Raw genomic sequence first — 22,182 nt, forward strand, 5'->3', positions numbered from 1 at the left:
ATTACTTTTTAACTTGGTTATATGTTTGTTTTTGGCTTTCCCTGCTCTGACTCTAGAATAGAGTATTTAAAACAGCTTTTTGTCTGTTATTGTTACCATTGCATCCTCAATAATTAGAAGGGTGTCTGGCACATCATAGTTGATGTTCAAGAAATTTGTTAAATAAGTAAATAATGAATTCTCGGTCCCTAAGAATTCTGCCAAACTGAATTCCAAGAACTTCAAACTGCCTTGAACTAAGGCTAGTCCAGAAGTCCCAGAATCTTCACTGAAGAAGGTGACCCTTATTTTCAGCCTTGATACCACCAACTTGAGTGAGGAAGGTAACAAGCTGAGCAGTTTACCCTGGACTAGCAAATGGGAGGAGTGGAGGCTTTATAAAGTCTATAAAGTTGGAGCTTCTCCATGATAAGAAGGAAAGCTAGTTGTTATGGCCATAAAAGTCATCCCAGTCTTTGAGCCTGCCTGGCTTCCCTCACTGCCACATTTTAGGCCTCTCACTGGCTTTACTCCTCTATACTCCTGAACTTAGTACCTCTCTGGATGCTTGAGAAAGAATAGCTTCATTCCCAAATATTCAGAGAGCGAAAGAAGTGAAGCAGTAGGAAGTACACAGCTTTTTAGAAATCTGAATACAGAGTAAATTTTTACTCAGTAGTCTGTGCTTTGGCTTCCTTGTTAAAACAAACTGCTTCATAGTTTAAGAAGCATTTCACCAAGTCCTCCAGAATCAGGAGACATTTGGGGAAAGAATCCAAGCATATATGAAATGAGAACATAGATTTCCAGCTACTGCAGGCAGTTTTGGAAAAGAGGGATATATGGAAAACGCAGTGTATGTTTTGGACTCAGTGGTACACAGGGTAATGTTAAGAGTGGGACAAGAAAGTTGCAGTTGCCGAAGCCCTACCATGAGTTGAAGGATGCTGATGCTCAAGAGGACAGTCATGTCTCCCTATCCCAACCCTGCTTTAGTTATTTTAATTAACCAGATTCCTTTCCCAAGATGCAAACACCAATGGGAGGAGTAAAACCTGTGGGTGGAGGAATCTCATTCACACTTTAGTGTAAATCTATTCAACCTGTCATTGCCTTGACAGAGGTTTATGTATAGGTTTTGGTCCACAAAAAAGCAGTATTTCTGAAGAAGGTGAGGGGAGATGTTGGAGAGGGTCACAGGAAAGACAGCGTTTTATAAGATGCAGTGGTTTAGGGGTGGAGACAGAGATGGAAGAAGGTTAATGGAGATATAAAACAACCTCTGTCTCCATTTTTTCAGAAGACTTGGCCTAGAAGGTCATGAACAACAAAATTCCTATAATTTTAAACCTGACCTAGGGTTGATCACACTGGTAATGCTTTTAGAAAAGGCAGTGTTTGCTGTCATTTCATGGGAACCAACACATAATATGGTTTATGAGATCTTGGCATTGCTTTCCCTGAGAGTTAGAAGGTACAAGGGTGATAAATGGGAATTCCCTGGGCTGCCACACTGGGACCACCACTTATTCTAGTTATTGATCAGTCAGCTATCCAGCTCCAAAATCATCTCATTGTTGTCAGATGGTCTGTTTGCCCTGACTTTCTCCAGGACTCCTAGCTGTCCTAGGGAATTTAATCAAATCTGAGTAATCAGGAATCAGCTTGGCAAGAAGCCCCAAATAAATCAAAGCCAAATTAGACAAATCAGAGAAGGTAGAAGTTAATCTTTCAGCTTGATTCCTGAAAAGTCACCCAAGGGTTTGCCGTTTACAATTCTGCATTAGTCTTCAGACAGCCTGAAAAACAAAGTATTGGAATTCACTTGAGTACAAATATAACTTAATAAGTTCTTTCTTGAAGGATGGAGAGAAAATAAAGGAAAAATGGCTCTGGGTGCCTACAAATAAAGGCAAAGTTTAATAAATAGTTGACCAAGTATAACTGCTAGATAATCCAGATATATTTATTACATTTGATGAGCATTTGAAATCCAAGTTGTAATTAAAGCTGAATTATTGCTTTTGTTTTTAAATGTAAAATAAAAATCAATTTTATATTTAATTATACATTGCATTTTGTTGGTTACATTGTTCATATGACACAAGTTTTTATTATTAGCATGTTATATTAACTATAAAAATTGAAATCACTTAAAATAAATTGAAATATGGAAAATTAAACAGAACTAAATATGGAGATTACACAAAAAATTAGTTAATTTTCTGATATATTTTATGTCAACCTGGTTAACATATCCCATTAAACTGTTTGGTGTCATCATCCTGAAATTTTATAATTTTGAGAGCCAAGGGCACAAACAAAAAGTTACATACAGTTTATACAAGTGGGAAAGAAAGAATACTAAAAAAACAAAAAGATTACTCATACTTTGATTACTAATTTGATCTTACAACATAACCTAACAAATGAACTTAGCCTAACTTAACCTAATTTAATTGAACTGAACCTAATGCTTATACATTCTATGTATAATGTTTTCACAAGACAATATAATGCATGATTATTTTTTAGGACTTTAGATAACAAGAAAAAAGTAATGCATTTTTGAAAGTTTAGTTTTATTATTGTTCTATCGTTTTAGCACTTTTTTTTCAATGATTCCCTAACCCAGGCTCAGATTTAGTCATTTTAGTCATTTGTGTCCTGGTAAGGAGACAGATCTTACAAAAGAAACTAGGCGATTTACTGTATATCAAGCCTGGAATTGTTTTTTTCTTTCTTTCTTTCTTTAATATAAGACTCATCAACAAACGGTATTAAGTCAGGATTTGGTATTGGAGCATCCAAAAATTCTGTTCTGGGCGTGGATACTTTTGATGTACAGAATCACAATGAAAACATTCTCCTCATTCAGTAATGGTTATATAGTTGTTGGAGAATGTTACACTAGCAAATGTTAATACAAGGAGGAGAAAATAATAATTCATAATTAATCAATTGGTATAAAAATGTTGGATAGTTTCCATTAGTGATAGGGATTTATACATACAGTAACATTTGATTTAAAGGCTTCATGTAAGGGGAGTGGGTGAGGGTATGGGTGAAATAGGTGATGGGGATGATTAAGGAGTGCACTTGTGATGAGCACAGGGTGATGTATAGAATTGTTGAATCACTATATTGTATACCTGAAACAAATATAACACTGTATGTTAACTATACTGCAATTAAAATAAAATAAAATATAAAGGATTCATGTAAGAAAAAATAAGGTTACATTATGCTCATGTTTTAAACTTAAAAATCAGTATTTTTAAATCTATATATCATCAGAAAGAAAAACAAAGGTTAATGAAAATTTTAAGAATTTGATTACTGTTTAAAATTTTTACCTTTTCTATTAATGTTTTATGGTGTTTGGGGTTTTTGTTTTGTTTTGTTTTGTTTTTAATCACTTCCTGGCACAATTTAAGCAACTTACAAGATGCATTGTTCATGGAGGATTTACTTTAAAAGTCTTAGCATTTTTAAGTTGCCATATCATCCAAATATTTTAAAAATTAATTAATACAAATTCTCAGAATGTTTTATTGTTTTGCAATGTTTTAATTGTTTTGTCTTGTGTGTGTGTGTGAGGAATGTAGATGAGGGAATATATTTCCATTCCTTCTGACAGGAGCACCAATGTAGCACCTTTCAAGCTATATTGTGCTCAGAAGTTCTATTTACATATTTTAATATTCTTAAATCTACATTTCATCCAATAAACAGTAAAACATTTTAAAGATTATTTTATTTATTTTGTTGTTTAAGTGGGTTATAAAAAAATGTTTTATTGTCTTTTGTATATTTGTAAATATTGATTTTAATTGCTCCTGAACTAGGCACCAGTTTAGTAGCTTCCTAACTGCATTTTGATCCAAAGCATCATATGAAAGCCATGGTATTTTGCAAGTTTTACAAATGCTCAAAAAATACAAGTTTTAAATTTTTGTGTGTTTTGTTTTGTAGGGGGTTGTTTTATGAGTATTTTCACTCAATTTGGTCCTGATTTGGGCACAAATTTAGCAGATTTCTACCTGTATTGTACTCTAAAATTTCACACAAATGATACAGTATTTTTAAATTTACAGAACCTCAAAAAATAAATAAAATATAAATGCAAATGTTAGGAATTATTTTTTATTGTTTTTATTGTTTTGTAATTTTTTTCTGAGTTTTATTTTATTGATTTGGGTTGGTTTATGTAGTTTTTTCAATATGCTCCTGACCTGGCCACAAATTTAGCAGCAATCTGGCTACATTGTGCTCCAAAATTTAATATGAGAGAATAAGTGATTTAAAGTTACAGATCTCTACTCTCCACCCAAAAAAACATTAAGAAAGTTTTAAGAAAGATTTTTAAATGTGTTTTGTTGTTTTATTTTTTGTTAATATTTTGTTGTTAATTTTTTTTTTTTCAATTTGCTCCTGACCTGGGCACAAATGCAGCAGTGTTCTGGCTGCATTGTGCTCCAAAGTTTTATATGAAGAATATTTTATAGAATCAGTCTCTCAAAAGAAAGATAATTGGAAATTAAGAAAAAATGTTGGTGTTGCTAGTTTTTTAATGGATATTTGTTGTTTTATGTGATTTTCTATTTTGTACTTATTTTGGGCACACATTTAGCAGCTTTCTGGATTTGAAGTTTCATATGGAAATTTTAATGTAGTATAAAAAAAAGGAAGATTTTTTTTAAAAAAATGACACTGCTGGGACCTGCAAATGTGTAAATCCAGTTACTTTTGTTTCTTCCCATCCATATTCAGGCAAACACAATTTATGTTTCTACTTTCAAAATATATACAATAAATTTTACCAGCTCTTTTAAATTTGACACATTTCTTATTAATAATGTTAGGCTAAAATATGTTCTTAAGCTAAAATATACTCTATGACAATACAAAAATGGAAAAAAAGACTCACATGTATCAGTAGTAACACAAAGTTTTTTTTTAAATAATCCCTGAATTTGTTCTATATTTATAGGCCCAACCTAATTACCAAATATTACCAAAGTGGAAATATCTTTAAAAAAAAATTTAAAATAATCTCCATATCACTAAAGTCAAGGCCACTGGCTACTCATATAATGTGATACAATGAAATTACAACACAGCAGAAGAGTTTGGCAATCTCTTTTGGTTGTTGTAATTAGACCTGACCTATAATTATTGAACAAAACAGCATATGCACAATAAACATTCAAATAAATGTATCTGACTGTATTCAGTACATTAATCTATTTTCAGTATCATTAGCTTCAAACTGTCTTGTTCATAGCATAGGAAAAATCATAAGAAAGACCATATCTGGACCTAAAGATAGTTCTCATTACCTAAAAGGTGGATTCTAACATCAGTTCACCACCATTATGTGTTGTTTGATCACTAATCTCTTCTTGAATAGCTGGAAGGGAAGGCTTTGTGGTTAGAGGTGTTTCAGTCTTAAACAGGGACTCCATCTTGATATGGGTATTGATGTAGAAGGACTTCTGAAAAGACTCAAGGGTGAAGTAATAGATAAAAGGGTCAAAGCAACAGTTCAGAGTTGCAAGGCACAAGGTGATTGGGTACATAATCTTTGCAAATCTTTCCAACAAGCAATTAGTAATGGCTTGGGAGCGCACTAGGGCATACAGGAAGAGGATAGAGTTATAGGGTACAAAGCATACCATAAAGACTGCCATATGCACTGTGATCATCTTCAGCACTTTTTTCTTATTGGTCCCGATTTGAGACAGTGTAGCAGGCTTGCGAAGGGTTCTTAGCACCACAGAAGAGCAAGAGACATTCAATATCAGAGGAATGATGAAACCAACAACTTCAATAAATATGGTGATCTTGGACAGATAAGTCTTCCAGACACGTTTGGAGAAGCCCTCAAAGCAGGTGGTGGTTGCATTGTTGACATTAGTGGTGGAGAACAAAGAAGCTGAAATACCACCACTAAGGACTAGGATCCAGACTCCAGCACATACAATGGCAGAATTCCTCCTTGTCCTAATGGTACGAGATCGGAAGGGATAAACAATGGCCAGGAAACGATCCACGCTAATACAGGTGAGGAATAGCATGCTCCCATAGATGTTGGTGAGGAATGCAGTCCCAGAGATCTTGCAAAGGGTGTCACCAAAAGGCCAGTGACGGTTGAAATTGTAAAATATTTTGAAAGGTAGAGTGCAGACAAAGAGCAAATCAGAAAGGGCCAGATTGGTGATGAAAATAGCAGTCTCACTTCTCATTTTCATGCGGAAGCAGAAGACAAACAGAGAGGCACTGTTGGTTATCAGACCCAGGATGAATACAACACTGTAGACAGCACCATTTAGATTATACTTGAAGGAATCATCAACAATGCAAGTATTATTGGCAGTAGCATTGCCTAACCTGGGTCTGAAGCTTGAATTTAAATCTTGAAATTGAAAGTCAATGAATCTTCTGTCACCCATTGATTTTTTTTTTTTTTTTTTCAGAAGGCCTGCTGGCTGCAGGGTTCACCACTTTGAGACTAGAGACTGGTAAGAAATATTTTCCTCCTATGGGAGACAAGATGGAATGAATAATCAAATCTGCCTTCCATTCATTTCTATGGAGTAAAAGATACCCTGTCTACCCAGAATGGAAACAATATGCACATTCAACTGGTTTGACAAGTACATTTTGAGCACCAACCATATGTTAAAAGGTACTATAAGAGTATGTTGCAGGATTGGGAGAGATCACACTCAATATAATATATGCAATACCATATGTAGCATTGCAATGAACAGGAATAAGAGACTAAACAGCAATGGAGGAGACTAACAGCAATGGGGGGATGGGGATGGAGACTAAACAGCAATGGGGGATGGGGATGGAGAAACATTTAACTCTGATAGTTAAAATGACACTAATAATTTGAAATGCGTATGGAGTTTTTTAATTTTCAAAAAATGCGTTTTATTTGATTCCCAAAGGAACACCATAAGGTAGGCAAGAAAGGAATTCATCACCATATTACAGGAGAAGAAACTGAAGTTTATGTAATTTAGAATTACAATGTCAGAATTAGAAGAATGTGTAAATGGTACCGTCAGAACCAGAATTCAGGTTTTTCATTCCTAACCAAAGAATTGTTAAACTTATCTAAATTATATTGTCTCTCTTCCAATACTAGTAAACCTCATTGTCTGAATATTAGTTCTATTGCATGAGACTACAGGTCGATATGGGACCTCCAGGACATGCTCTTAAAGAAGTTATGACTAAACTTCTGAAGTAAATTATTGATTCACCTTTTTCTTCTAAAACGTGAGTTCAGAGAGCAAGGATCCTTCAGTTGATTAAACCTTCTGGTGAAAAGATTTTTCACAGTATTACATAGCCTTTCTAGGGTGATAATTCAAATAAAAATCTCAGAGTTTCCCTCTTGCAGATTGTAGTTCCCTCTCCAAGTTTTTCTCTTCCTAGATGCCTAGCCTAGGATGTCTTCTTCTCCCCTTCCCACTGCCCAATCCGTTACTTTCATGTCTTCAGCTCCTAGAGCGGCCCTAATCAATAAAACCTTTTCTGGCTGAATACAAGTGAAGTGTGAAAAGTAGATTTGACTTAAATGCCTATCTCCCTGTCCCACTATATACTTCTGATCTGATCAGTAACCAGCCCCTTGCTTGCCACTGCTTATACATGTGGCAGTCATTAACTTAATCATCTTTGTTGGGTATCTGGGCCAACATTGTTCTAAACTGCATATAGAAATCTTACTAACTTTCTAGGTTAACAGCTGCCATAGGAACTGTCTTTTGAATTCTCTGTAATACACTATGGACAAGTAACTGCGGAATGAATTCTTTTCAATGAGGAGGATATGGAGTAAAAGTGGTCTTCGCTCCCTGACATAACCAATAATGGATTTTCACATGATTATATTTTAAAATGTGAAAGGCATTTTTCTGAAGTGATTTCTCCTTACATTACTCTTTCCCTCCAACTCCCAGGGAACAGGTTAAAGGGCCACTCTCTGTAACAGAGAAGGGAGTGGAAGAAGGAATCTGCCTGAGATATAGAGGCCTGAAGTTACTTCAACCAGCGTTTGGATTGAGAAAAAAAAAATGATTTGAGGAAAAAAAAATTCACTCACTGCAGTGCCTAGAGGGAGAAATGGCCTTGGAGAGATGACTTATGGGATGTAAATCAAAGAGTTGTCACTTTTAATAGCTAAAGTTCTCAAGTTAAGATTGGAAACTTGCTATTCCTCAATTCTCATGCAAAAAATCTTTATGGAGTGCCTCCCCTGAGCCTAACACTGCACTAAGATCATATTCTTTCTTGGCCATTTCATCCCACAGGCCCAGCTCAATGTTTGCCACAATCAACCTTGATATGTAAAAGCAAAGCATAGTAAGAACCTTGACCAAGTAAGGTCCAAGAGGGGAAAAAAACAGACAGGGAAGAAATAAAAATAGGTGAGAAGAGCAAAAGAGGAGATGGGAAAGAAAGTAGCAAAGAAATTACAACTGAAGAATTGAGAGAATGAGAAGAAGAAAAGGTGAAAGAAAGAGGACCTTGCTGGGGAGAGGTCAGTACTGCTATCTAATTTGTATTTAGGACCTTGGGAGGTATTTCTGGTTCACAATTCCTCAAATCTTCTCTACTACTTTGCTTCATCTCACTCCTTCTAGTTTTCTCAGAAAGAACAGTATGCAATCACTATGTTTAAGGTCACTGAAGCTGATCAGCAAAAACAGGAAGAGTCTGAAAAATCTCAGTTAATGGGGTTCATATCTCACTTGGGGAACTGTAGACCTAAGTTTCTGCAGATTCTTTCACCAATGGGATGGCAGAAGGAAAAAGAGAATGGCAAACTTCTCAACTGCTTAAACCACTTTATATACTATTTTAACACCTACCACTCACTACCCATTAGTCTGGATGCCATTTTTTTAATTGTTAAAAGAAATAAAGAGAGTCAAAAATATTCCTGTAATGTAGTTACACATTCTAAAGAAATTAAGGGACTGAAAAATCCCTAATATTAAAGCCAAGCTTCATTCATTCTAATCTGCTTGCACCTGCCTTTTACAATAAGTACTGCCAATAAGATTATTTGGAAAATGTTTTCATAATAGATGTCTTTTCACCTGTACCCAGAGTTCCTCCACTCTGTCCACTGATAACCTTTTTACACAGCATGCTTCTAGCTCACTGGCTATTATTTTGTACTACCCAGGATGGTGTGTTTCAAATAGGTGAAATTTGTCTCCCTGGTTTTCCATTCAGTTTTATGTCTCCCAGAACATATACACTATACCAACAACAGGCAGTCTGGCACTTCTGCTCTGCTGCTTTGAGGAACCAAATCCTGTGGGATAGAAAGGACCACAGACAAGAAAGCTTTACAGTCTCAATCCTGAAGACAGGGCATGGGAAAACTGTCACTAAGGCCCTATTCATAACTTTCCTTTGCTTGAACACATAGCACCTTTGCTGTCTAGCAGTAAGGGTGTGGTGCTGGGACTTAACACAGCATTGGAAGCAAGGAGTTCTATTTCTGACCCAGACACTAGTTCACTCTGTAACTTGACTATACTGTTTCTCTTCCCTGTATAAACATTACCTCTGAGTCTCCCAGCTGAGGCTAAGAAGATTCAACAGGGCTTGTGAGTAGCTTTATGAGCTTGCCAGTATTCAGTCCTACCTAATCACAAAGAAACATTATAGAAGATCTTTTTTCCTTCTTTTCTCTGACACAACTAGACACTTATGTCTCTGTCTTTCTTGGTAAGCCGAATTTACCAAGCAACACATCTTTCTCCTAACACCATGTATACCTTATACCTCAGAAAGCCCCCTTTGAATTTCAACCTTTACACAATTTTCTCATAATAGAACAATCCAGGAGGGTGCCCTCAAAAGGACTATCTCCCTTTGAGCTATGGTTAAAAAATCAGAGAGTCATTTGACTCTCAAGCTGATTCTAAAGGAGAATCAATGATATTCAAAAAACAAGTTCTCTTCTGACTGACTTCCTTTCTTTTGACTAAAAGAAACTTTTTTAACCACTAGATTTTCATAAATGGCTAATATGCTGTGCACTGAATGAAGGCAAGGGGCCAACATGAGCTTCAGATTAGATGAAGAAGAAAAAATACAGGCTGATTCAGTTAATTAACTATTCCACTGCAGGTAGCATGGTACTATTGTCTTGTAAAGACCTTTGCATCCAATCACTCCAATAACTAATCACTTAGGGGGTTCAGAGTACTCGGTGGATGTATTTTCACTGACAATGAGCAGGAAGCAGATCACCAGAAGGTTGACCAAAGGGAAATCTGACCCTCAATGAATTTTTAACTTTGACCTACACATATGGACCCAATTTGAACAGTTCATAGTAGTGTTCACATTTTTAAAAAACTTCTAATAATGATGAAATATACCATGTTTGGGGGCTTTGGGGCTCCTGGAGGAAGTGGCGTTAGCTTTTTGGCCCTACAGAGATGAATACCTAAATCACTTCACTAAATGCTAAACTTTCAGACACTAAATGCTAAACTTTCAGATGATAACATTGAAAACAAAGTTCTAACTCCTGGCATATTCCCAGTAGCCTAGAAAGCCTGGCTTACTTTTGTTCCCTACAGAAGACAGTCCAGAGTTTAGGAAGACAAGGCCTTGAAGGCAGAGTATACTCAAATTCTCTTACCTTGCTCCGGTTTTTGTTTTTTTTTTTAAGATTTTATTTATTTTTGACAGAGAGAGAGAGTGTACAAGCGGGGGAAGCAGCAGGCAGAGGGAGAGGGAGAAGCAGGCTCCCTGGGGCTCGATCCCAGAGTCCTGGGATCATGACCTGAGCCAAAGGCAGATGCTTAATGGTCTGAGCCACCCAGGCGCCCCACCTTGCTCCGTTTTTATTGAGCTTGGGTCAGGTCAGAGTGCTTCTGATCCTCAGAGAATTTCCTCTTTCTACTCTGGTTGAAGCTTAGGAACACTGACAATAGTTTTCAGAGGAAGCCAAAACCTATTGTGTCCTTGCCTATAAATATCTAGCAGTGAAGCAAGCTAAAAAATACAAAAATGTTGCAAAAAAATACAGATCAAAACCATTCTGCTGGAGTAATAGGGAATACGTCCAGACTGCTGCTTCTCAGATGAGAGTGGCTGCTAACAGATAAGACCAAGTCACAGGCGAGGGTTTTAGAGGGGAGGGGTGTGGGGGGATGGGTTAGCCTGGTGATGGGTATTAAGGAGGGCACGTATTGCACGGAGCACTGGGTGTTATATGAAAACAATGAATCATGGAACACTACATCAAAAACTAATGATGTACTCCATGGTGATGGACATAACATAATAAAATTAAATTAAATTAAAAAAAAGACCAAGTCACAGGCATAGGTCACCATCATACACATGGTTCTAATTGATGTTCCTATGCATTGGTTGATGTTTCATAATAATTTTTAAAATACAACTTAGTCTTATGGCATTAATAATATGGAGGAGACCATAAGTAAATATTTTACTCCAGAGCTGAGCTGGGAAATTGATCTCTATCACATTTCATACCAAGCAAGCCAGGCTGTGCATCAAATGTTCAGATTGATAAGCTTCATTTAGTTTTGATGAAGGAAATATCCTTTTAAAAATCACATCTCTGTGTTGACTTTGATTTGCACTGAGATTATTATGGCTGTTTTGCCTCCTCACTTTGAGAAGAGGAGGAAATTGACACAGGCCCTAATCTGAGCAGATCCTATCCTCAGTGATTAACTTGATTTTTTTCACTAAAATAATCCAGGCTCCCACTAACCCTTCACCTAATGACACAGTCTAATCTTTGAAAAATAATACTGTTTAGTCCTCAACATGATGGGGCCAAAGATTGCATCAATGCTACTAAAGTAGAATTTTCCCTAACAGTTATAGAGTAAGAGAACTGCAGAGAAACTGCTCAACCTAATATTATGAAATTGTCTAGAGTCTTGAGATTCAACATCATCTCAGAAGAAGCCCCAGACCATTTGGGAAACATTCTGGGTGTTCCTAAAAGAGTGCATTTCCAAATTCTGTGAGGTTCATACATGCCAACTGGGAATTTGGCTTTATTACACATATTTAAACAAGTAAATTAGTTATCAATTTGCATACCAATTAATCTGACATACTTGGATACTGATTTTGAAATATGAGTAAAAAATATGTCTCCTATCTCTAAAGGTATATACCAATGGCACAGAGGGCTTAAATCAAAGGATCTATATACATCTACACCAAAACTGTCTGAATTACAATAAACAATTACAATGACTCCATTCATTCTGGAGTTTTGGGTCTTATCATCTACAATAAATTGGAAGCATTGGTTACAAAAAAAGAAGTTGGAGAATGAAATTAAGAATTTTGGAGAAAGTTATTACCAGGAGAGTAGTACTCACCATATCAGTTCAAACCAAGCTCTAGCACCAATTTTATCCAAGACTTGGGTAATCAATGAACTTTCTGAAGATACTATTGTTAGGGATTTCCTCCAATGAATGCTATGAAATAGAATTAGTCACAATAGTGTGCCATGGAGAGACCTTTCCAATAACATATATACCAAAATTATAAGGTAAAGAAATTTATTATATGATATAAATCAGAGTAAATTAAAGCCAACATATTTTAAAATGGTACCTAAATATTTTGGATTTTTTTATTACAGAATTGCAGATAACATTTTATTTTTCACACCTGTCACTGATAAGCCATATTTTATTAGTTATATCAACAAACATAAAGTCCATAAGTCTGTATTACCTATAATCATTAAAGATAACTAGTGACAAAAGGCATAAAAATACTTCATCCACTTCCATAAGGCAATACATTATATTAAAAATAATTGAACAAAGGAGATTTATATTTTTTGGCCTGAAATTATATTGGTTCTTTATTTTTTTTCTTTTCTTTTTCTCTGGCAAAAACTGTTACTATTGGACAGGGGCCTTGATAGGGGAAGAGGAAAGAAGAGTGGAACAACAGGTGGAGACCACACTGCCTTGGCTCTAACCTGCTGGATTTCTTTCTCCCCTAAACTACAGTGATATGAGCAAGGCTTCAATTGCTGGGTATTAGCACACTGACAACCACTGCTGCTTCTACTAGAATGTTCTAGGCCTAGCATATTCTGTAACATCTTCAAATCACAGCTCTGCCCAAAGTCCTGGTATAGAACTAGAAATACTCAGCAAAGGAATTCTTACAAGTAGCACCAGCATTTGAACACTACTCATTTACTGCCTGTAAAGTAGAATCATCTGCTAGTGCCAAACTTACACTATGGTCACATCTCACCCTCTTCTGAACAAAAGTGGCCTAAACAAAGCAGACTGGTAAATAAAACTCTTAACTCTCCTGAAATAATTTTTCCCTAATCTAAGAGAACCAAAACAAAACAAAACAAAAAAATGAAGTTATTAAACAATCTAAAATATATTTGAAATCACCTTAATATTAAGGGGAATTGATTTTCACACTCCTCCAGAAAGCAGTATTTTTGAAATAAAATAAATATCATTTTACTGGCTTATGTTAAGGGAAGACAAAAACATTAACATTCCTTTCTTTTATGGCTTTCACAACTGATACAGATTTTTAAGAAAACTTCTTTTTATTTGGAATACAAGCAAACTAGGAAGTTCAAATACCCAGAGGTTTTCATATTTACTATTAATTCAATGTGGCCACATCCAGCCCCATCACTAACTAACTGTGTGATAGCAAGTCACAGTCCTTTCTGGACCTCAGTTTCTATTCTCCTTCCACCTTCAGCTTTGATTGACAGCAGCCTTTAACTGATGCTATTGTCAGTGGCCTTACAGGCTATTCTCTCCTATCAGTTGTTTCCATCTGCTCCCATTTATTTCTGCAAAAAATAATAATAATCCCTCAAAATCTGAGATAAAGGAAATTAATATTTATTAGACTCAATAAAACTATTGCTAGATTTATTTCATTTATTTTTAATTGAAGTATAACTGACATACAACATTGTATTAGTTTCATGTGTACAACACAATGATTCAATATTTGTATATATTGCAAAATGTTCACCACAATAAATCTAACTAACATGTGTTACCATACATAGTTTAGATTTATTTTAATTTCAGAAGCAAATATTGCTAATTAGTGCAAGGAGCTAAGAATCACAGATCAAGATGTCATTATATCCTAAAGTCTTCCTAATGCCCTCTTTTTCCTCATTCCCTTTGTGCCCATATCAGCAGGCGTATTGACTCTAATTGTGTCGGTTTTAATCCTCGACCTTTTCCACCTGTCCTCCAGTTATCTCTCTTCTCTGCCAAAGTACTTTAGAACATAACTATATAGAATCAATAGACTACCTAACCTATGCATTGTTCTAATAACCAATTACTTACCTACTAAAAGTGAGGCTGGATTTCCAGTGGTAGGTGGCCTCCTATTAAATTCTCAATTTCCAGTACTAAAATTCACAAATATATTATAGCGGTTTTTTTCCCTCCCCCTTAAGAAGGCCAAGATCAGACTATACATGATAACCATACACAGTAAAAAAAAAAAAAAAAAGACAACTACACAGTTAGGCCCTGACCACACCACAGCAAGGGCAACAATTATCACTTTATTTTCTCTCAAAGGAAACTGAATAAATGAAGCCTTAGCTAAGCTTGGCCTGAGTGTTCTTGCAAGGCATCTTCCCATTCCTCCCTTTAACTCACAGAGAGTACAAATTCTGAAAGGCTAGTCTGATTGTTCCAGTAGGACATTCATTCACATCTCTGATTGGCAGGAAATGCTTTAGAGTGTAGATGCCATCAAGTGTTTCAGCTGAACTCATCCTTTTTAGCAAGAGTGCAACTTTTCATCTGTGACATGGCAAAAGGATTTACAATCTATGTTAATGGGGTATGTTTGGAATTTTGTTCTGAAAAATAAACATGTTTCAAAGCCGCTGGATAATCTGGAGCTTAGGCTATTATTGTTGTCTTCATGTTACTCAAATAAAAAGAAAAATGGTATAATTTGGTAAAATAGCAAAGTGAATAATCCCACCAAGCTCTAAATGTTCTAATCTTTGGATTCATCTGGTCTTTTCCATGCTTAAATAATGATGAATTACACTGCTATATTTCCTAAAGCAAAATAACTAAAACACAATATTTATCAGTTCAACAAGATCTTGTTACTAAAAGTCTTTAAAATATCCAACATATACAAAAAGTTTTAAATGACACATTATTGCATTTGTTCGGAAAACAGTGATTAATTTCACATATAATAGCAAATTCAACTTATGCCAGAATTAGTTTTTCATTTAAACATGTTTCTTCTTTTATGGTCAAGTTCATGAATTATTCAGCATAGCAAATGTCACATTTTCCATAAATCAATTAAGCATCAAAGGCATACCGCCACACATAGTTTTACTAGAAGAAACCTCATCATAATAGAAACCACATTAGCTCACAATCAATTGTAAACCAAAGAAATACAAAGCTAGCCAAAAGAATTTCTAAATTACTCTGATTTTAAATATGCTCTTTAGGACAACTGTATTTACATGAAACAACAGCCTGAAAATCCAGTACTCTTCCACTGAAGCAGTATTATTGCCAAAACAATAGAAATTATTGCTTTTTTTTTTTAAACCATTCAACACAAGGATCCCTGCTCAGCACTTCAGAGTTGAAGTCTAACTTCTTTCCCCAAACACTCAAAGCATCAGTGATTCTGCTGAAGTTTGTTATGCCGTTCCCCCGCCCCCAAACGCCCAAATCAAATCTTTCTCAAAGAGACTTACCCCAAGAAAGAGTGTGCAAGATGAAAGAATGTGCTCATGCCTGTAGACAATTAGCTAATAAACATGTAAATGGACAACTTGCACTTTAGACGTGCATATTTTAATCCATATTTTTTTACAGGGAAAGGTTCGCCCAGCCCAAAGTAACAGACTCTGGGCTGCCGAAGCTTCTTACAACAAACCGCTCATTCTGAAAATGTGAGCTTATTTACATTTATCTCTTTTCTTTGTTAAGGAATGGCTCTCTTGAATGCGGTAGCCGGCATGCCTTTAAGAAACAGGACACAAGAAAAGGCCCAAAGTCCGGGCGGGAGCGAGGGCTGGGGGAACTCTTGGGGGTCTCAATAGGAAATGCTTTTCATTGGATAAGGAGGCATTATTAGGAGCCGAGATCCCGCCCAATCCCCTGTGCTCCATCGTTTCCTTAGTCACCAATCACTGGACTGAAGAAGTTTTTCCTTAAAGAGCATTGCCCAGGAAAAGCAGTTTTCACAGTCAAGAATTAGCAGCTTAAGTGCCACTTAACAATATAAAAAGTGTCTTTCCTGACCAATTAATCCACAGAGAAAGCCTGTGTGCTTGTTTTTGCTGCAGGACGGCTATCTCTTTACAATTCTAATGGGTAGGAGGAGACAAAACTTCAAACTGGGAGGAGTGTTTTAATTACGAGCAGCCCATATTTGTTCCAACTTGTTTAAAATAATTACAGCAACAATATTTAATAATAATAAGCAGGAGGCAGGGAAAGGCAAAAGTGAATGATACCATTAATGTATTCCTATTATACTATGCAAAATTAAACCTCCCACAAACACACACACACAAACAATACTATACTCACTTAAGCCAGTGAAGTGTCCTCAGTTGGAGATGTGCTGGGGTCCCCAGAGCTCTAATACCCACCTTCCATGGACTTCAGAGTGTTCTGTGGCAAAAGGAGGGTCTACAGTCTACATTTCTCTTAAATAACCGCCTGGCAGGAAGTCTAATTCATGAAATTTTCAGAGGTTTTCCTTAAACCAAAATAAATAGTACAGATGCAATCTGTTTATAATGGGGAGTTATCTTCAACTGTATACCTCCTCCTCCCTCTTGGCAAGTTCTTTCCCTATAGGGTGACTGCCTTGGTCACCCACCCTTTTTTTCTTTTTCCTCCTTCCTTTCTTCTCTCTGGTCCAAATTTGTTGCAGAAATTCAGTCATCCATATGTAACTTCACTGCTAGCCCTTCCCCTCCACCAAGGCCCCCCTTCTATCCTCTACCTCCACCCACTGCCAACATTACCACCAACAGCAATGAAACTCTTGGGTCAGGGATAAGGTGCTTTCTATCTCTGGCAGAGCCATGCCCCTGGAGATATGAGTGATCCTCTGCCTGCTTCAAAACTTCAGTCTGCATAATTAGCTGCCTCCCAAATAAGCCATGCTTCAAGTTTGTTTATTCTACCTCTCTTCAGCTCTATTGTTGCTATTCTCACTAACAGTCAAGGCCAGTAAACAAGTAAGTGTGAAGCTGATACTAGCCTTATTACTTGTGACTGAGTCTAAAAAACACTTCTCTGTTCCTCCCCCTCCCCCCACCCCTAGATTCTGTTCTTTCTGTTCCCCTCTCCACTTATCTCAGGTATGTCTATTTCTGTCAGTTGCTAACATTGGCTGAGTCTCCACAAGAGGTCATTCACCCACTCTGGGCTTAGATGAGCTCTTGGTGCATTTGTCAGTCTACAGTCTTTTCCCTCACAGTCTAGCTGGGGATACAAGACACATTAAAGAGATACCAAAGGCAAATTTTGAAAAATACTAAAGTAGTTATATGGAGATTAAGTTCTATAAAGTATCATAAAATGGAGATAAATTCCCATGGATAAGGCCAGGAGGACTTCCTGGTTGAAGGGGTGGGGAGGATTTGAGCTGGACCATGATAGATGAATACTATTTAAATAAGCCAAAAAAGGAAGAGGGAATCTTTCCAGGTGGCCAGACCCAAGTGATCAAATGCAGGAGGTATGAAGTGAGAAGAGGTGAGAAGGAAGATTGTGAAGAAAAAAAGAAGGGTAAGGAGAAGAGCTTTTGGGAAGAGTGCTCAGTTGTAGCAACTCAGTGAACAATAGTGATTAAAGTCAACCTATAGTCATGGTCACTGTATGACCAGCTCACTCTCTTTCTTCTGTTTGTGTTAGGATCACTCAGTCTTCCAATTCATTTCTCCCTAAAGTACTTAAGTACCTTTCTGATTAATCTCACAAAGGATTCGAGATCTTTTACCATATCAATGGGTTGCATGTCCTTCTAGCATCACTCTTCCTCTAGCTGAGCTCCACCCTCACTGACTTACTTTCAACTTCCTAGAATGAAATTGATCACTCATACCATGGACATTTCCACATGCTATTACCCCTGCCTGGAACATTTCCCCCTCTCCTATACCCCCCTTCCCAAATTAATTCTTATTCTTCCTTCAGAAATTATACCAGTAACCATGTTTTCAGAAAACCCTTCCTTAATCCCTAGTTCAGGTCATATCCACTTATTATATGCTCTTACAGAATTGTGGACCTCTTCTTTATTGCATTCATCACAGATAAAATTTTACATGCTGTTGTATAATTTTTCATTTGTGTGGTAATCTAATTGTCAGTCTCTCCCAACTGTAAACTCCAAGAGGATAGGGTCTATATCTGCTTAATCCAAAATTAATATTAATAGTGTTTACAAAAACTCTTCTCCCAGACCTTCTCTCTTCTTGAGTAAAGCAGCAGTGTACCATTTTTTTTTTTAACTTCTCAGCTGAAAACATGTGCCATTTCATTCATTTACCAACAAGTTCACATCAAGGTGTTATTTTAGAACAAAGAATACACACACATAAAAAAAGTCCCATGAACAAGAAAGTACTGAAGTTTATCCACTACTATTCTCCTTTGTCTTCATCTCACTCCTCTCACTCCTCACTGCAAACATTCTAGTTTTACTTCCTCTAATATTTGGAAGGTAGAAGGGGGAAAATGAAAGCTTTTTTAGGGTGTTCTCCAAACAGCCAGTTTATAGCCACACAGCTTAACCCAAAAAGTCCTCAAAACGTTTTCATTGAGTTGCTGATGTACTTGCCACTGGGGGTGGAATGAATATGCAGCTGAAAAAGTGCATTCAGAGCTACCTGGGGGAATGAGTATACATTTCCTCTTTATCTGTTTGAAAAGAAAGTAACAAATATGACTAACTTCTAACTGGGAATTTACACACTTGAGTAAGAACAGCCAGATGCTTGGGATCTTCACACTCCAAACCCGACTCATTTTTTTTTTTTTTCTTTTTGCCAACAATATCAAAGGACTGGGTGAATTCACCTCAAGTACCAGGGACCCAACACTATGCTAATTTCCTTAGAAACATTACAAATGTAACTAAAAACTTCACTATGCTTATGGTTTAGGATCCAGCTAACAGTTTTGGTAAATCTCATATTCTCTAAATGAACACAGTGCCTGTATACACCTGAGCAGTGTTCTAAGAAGGAAGACCGTTTAATTACTAACTTTGGATTAATTATCAGATGTCTTGAAGCCATTCAGAAAACAAAAGAACAAAAAAAGTCGAGATCCTGAATCTTACAGCCTTTCTTTTAAAATATGGTCTTCTTTTGCTTCAGTGGGAGGAAGGCACCACAAGGTCAGTTTCCAAATCAGTTCATAACACTGGACATTACATTTCTGAAAGGGCAGAAAACATGTTTTCAAGCACAGTCCCTGGAAAATTTTTAGCTCATCCTTCACACTGGAGCACCATCACCTCTTAGACGTTTCTCTAGATCTGAGATTTCCTTCTCGCTAACTAAACAGTCTTGGATAATAGCAAGTTCCCATTGCTACAGGCAGGGTTGGTAGTTGGAAAAAATGAATGTTTTTGCCAAAGAGTTTTGTAAAGTACCCAGAAGCCTTGAATTCTTGCTATAGATTAGAAAAAATGTCAAAGTAATAATAATAATAATGACAATAAAAAATTTTCGCAAGCATAATATATGCCAGGCAATATTCTAAATGCTTTTCCTATATTTATTTACCTAATCTGTACAACTCCATGAGGTAGATACTGTTATTACTCCTATTTTATACTCAAGGAAAGTGAGGCACAGAAAGGTTAAGTGATTCACCCAAAGTCACACAACTAATAATTCTTCCAATATTTCTGATCATTTCTGGACTAATAATTATAGCCACATCTTCTTTTGCTACAGTGCTTACAACTCTGTCCAAATTATCTTGTTAATGAGCAAATGTAAGGATCTGCATTTTGTAATGAAAACTACTCACTAGAAGCTGACAAATCCCACTAATAAAATGTGTGGCTTTTGAACCATTCTAAGGTTTAAAAATCTCTGGATCTGATCTATAAATATGAGGCCTAAAGTCAGAAGCTAAGTCTTAAAGGCATAAGGAAAAAGTGGCTTACTTAAGACAACAGAGCTAATAAATGGCAAAACCAAATCAAAATGCAAGTGTTTTGGAATTATGTTAGTATAAATTTGAAGTAAATTTTGGTAAGTTAAAATAATATTGGAAATCCAAGAGCAACCACTAAGAAAAATACCTTAAAAATATAGTTCAAAATCATTAAAGGAGTGAAAAAAAGTACAATACAAAATAGGCACTCAAGACAAAGAGATAGTAAAAGCAGAACATAAGATAAAAATAGACATGAAACATAGAAAACAAATAGTAAAATGGTATAAAGAACTACAACCATATCAATAATAACATTAAATAGGATAAACAATTCAACCAAAAGGCACAGATTATAAAACTTAATTTAAAAAAAAACAAGATCAAACAATATGCTATCTATAAGGCATACACTTTATTTTTTTTTCTTTTTGTTGTTTATTTTTTTATTATGTTCAGTCAGCCAGCATATAGTACATCATAAGTTTTTGTTGTAGTGTTCAACGATTCATTAGTTGCATATAACACCCAGTGCTCATCCCAACACGTGCCCTCTTTAATACCCATCACCTGGTCACCCCATTCCCCCACCCCGCCTTCATACACTTTAGATTCAAAGGTAATAATAGATTGAAAAAAAATAGAAAAAGATATACCTTACAAAAAATAACCAAAAAAGGAGCTAGAGTGGCTATACTAACATCAGACAAGTAGACTTAAGACAACTACTTGTTACTAAGGATAAAGAAGGACATGTTATAATGATAACATGGTCAATCTATCAGGAATATTATAAACATATATGCACCCATACACAGAGGCACAAAATATATGAAGTAACAACTTACATAATTGAAGGGAGAAGTAGATAATTCAACAATAATAGTTTGAGATGTCAATACCTCACTTTCAATAATGATAGAATGACTAGACAGAAGATCAAGAAAGATATTGAAAAATTGAAAAATGCTGTACGTCAACTAGACCTAATAGATAGACCTAATAGTCCTATAAAACATTCCAGTCAACAACAGTAGAATATACATTCTTCTCAAGTGCATATGGAATATTCTCCAGGAAAGATCACATACACATAAAATATGCTTCAATAGATTTAATAGGATTAAAATCATGCAAAGTATGTTGATAGCCCACAATGGAATAAAATCACAAATCATAAACAGAAAGAAATTGAGTTTGTTTTTTGGTTTTTTTTTACTGTGGAAATTAAACAATACATTCCTGAATACCAGTGTGTCAAAGAGGAATCATAAGGGAAAACAGAATGCTGTAAGATGAATAAACATGAAAACACAACATATTAAAACTTATGTAATGCAACAAAATCACTTCTCAGAGGGAAACTTATAACTGAAAATAACTATATGTAAAAAAGATTAAAAATCTCAAAACAATGTCCTATCATTTCACCTTAACAACAACAACAAAAAAAACAATGTAAACCTAAAGCAACCACAAGGAAGGAAATAATGATGATGAAGATGTGATGATGATGATGATGATAATGATGACAATTAGAGCAGACATTAATGAAGTATAGAATAGAAAAAGAGCAAGAAGTAGATGAAACCAAAAGTTTGTTCTTTGACTAGATCAACAAATTTGACTAATCTTTAGCTAGACTGACCAGGAAAAAAAGATAGAAGGCTCAAGTAACTAAAATTAGGAATGAAACAACAAACATTATTGCTGACCTTACAGAACTAAAAATTATTATAAGAGAATGATAGAGGGCGCCTGGGTGGCTCAGTTGGTTAAGCGACTGCCTTCGGCTCAGGTCATGATCCTGGAGTCCCGGGATCGAGTCCCGCATCAGGCTCCCTGCTCGGCGGGGAGTCTGCTTCTCCCTCTGACCCTCCTCCCTCTCATGCTCTCTGTCTCTCATTCTCTCTGTCTCAAATAAATAAATAAAATCTTTAAAAAAAAAAAA

The 22,182-nt window shown here is 36.0% G+C and overlaps 1 protein-coding gene across 1 annotated transcript; it reads right to left on the minus strand.

Moving 5' to 3' along the window:
• Nucleotides 1-1,896: 1,896 nt before the first annotated feature.
• On the minus strand, nucleotides 1,897-16,108 carry LPAR4 (lysophosphatidic acid receptor 4). Its single transcript, XM_006726904.3, has 2 exons — nucleotides 15,794-16,108; nucleotides 1,897-6,521 (listed from the first exon to the last, which is right to left on the minus strand). The coding sequence occupies exon 2, from the start codon at nucleotides 6,432-6,434 to the stop codon at nucleotides 5,322-5,324; it is 1,113 nt and encodes a 370-aa protein (XP_006726967.1). The 5' UTR covers nucleotides 6,435-6,521; nucleotides 15,794-16,108; the 3' UTR covers nucleotides 1,897-5,321.
• Nucleotides 16,109-22,182: the final 6,074 nt, after the last annotated feature.

This window comes from Leptonychotes weddellii, chromosome X (genome assembly GCF_054177405.1).
Source record: "Leptonychotes weddellii isolate Sample4059 chromosome X, ASM5417740v2, whole genome shotgun sequence".
Lineage (NCBI taxonomy): Eukaryota > Metazoa > Chordata > Mammalia > Carnivora > Phocidae > Leptonychotes > Leptonychotes weddellii.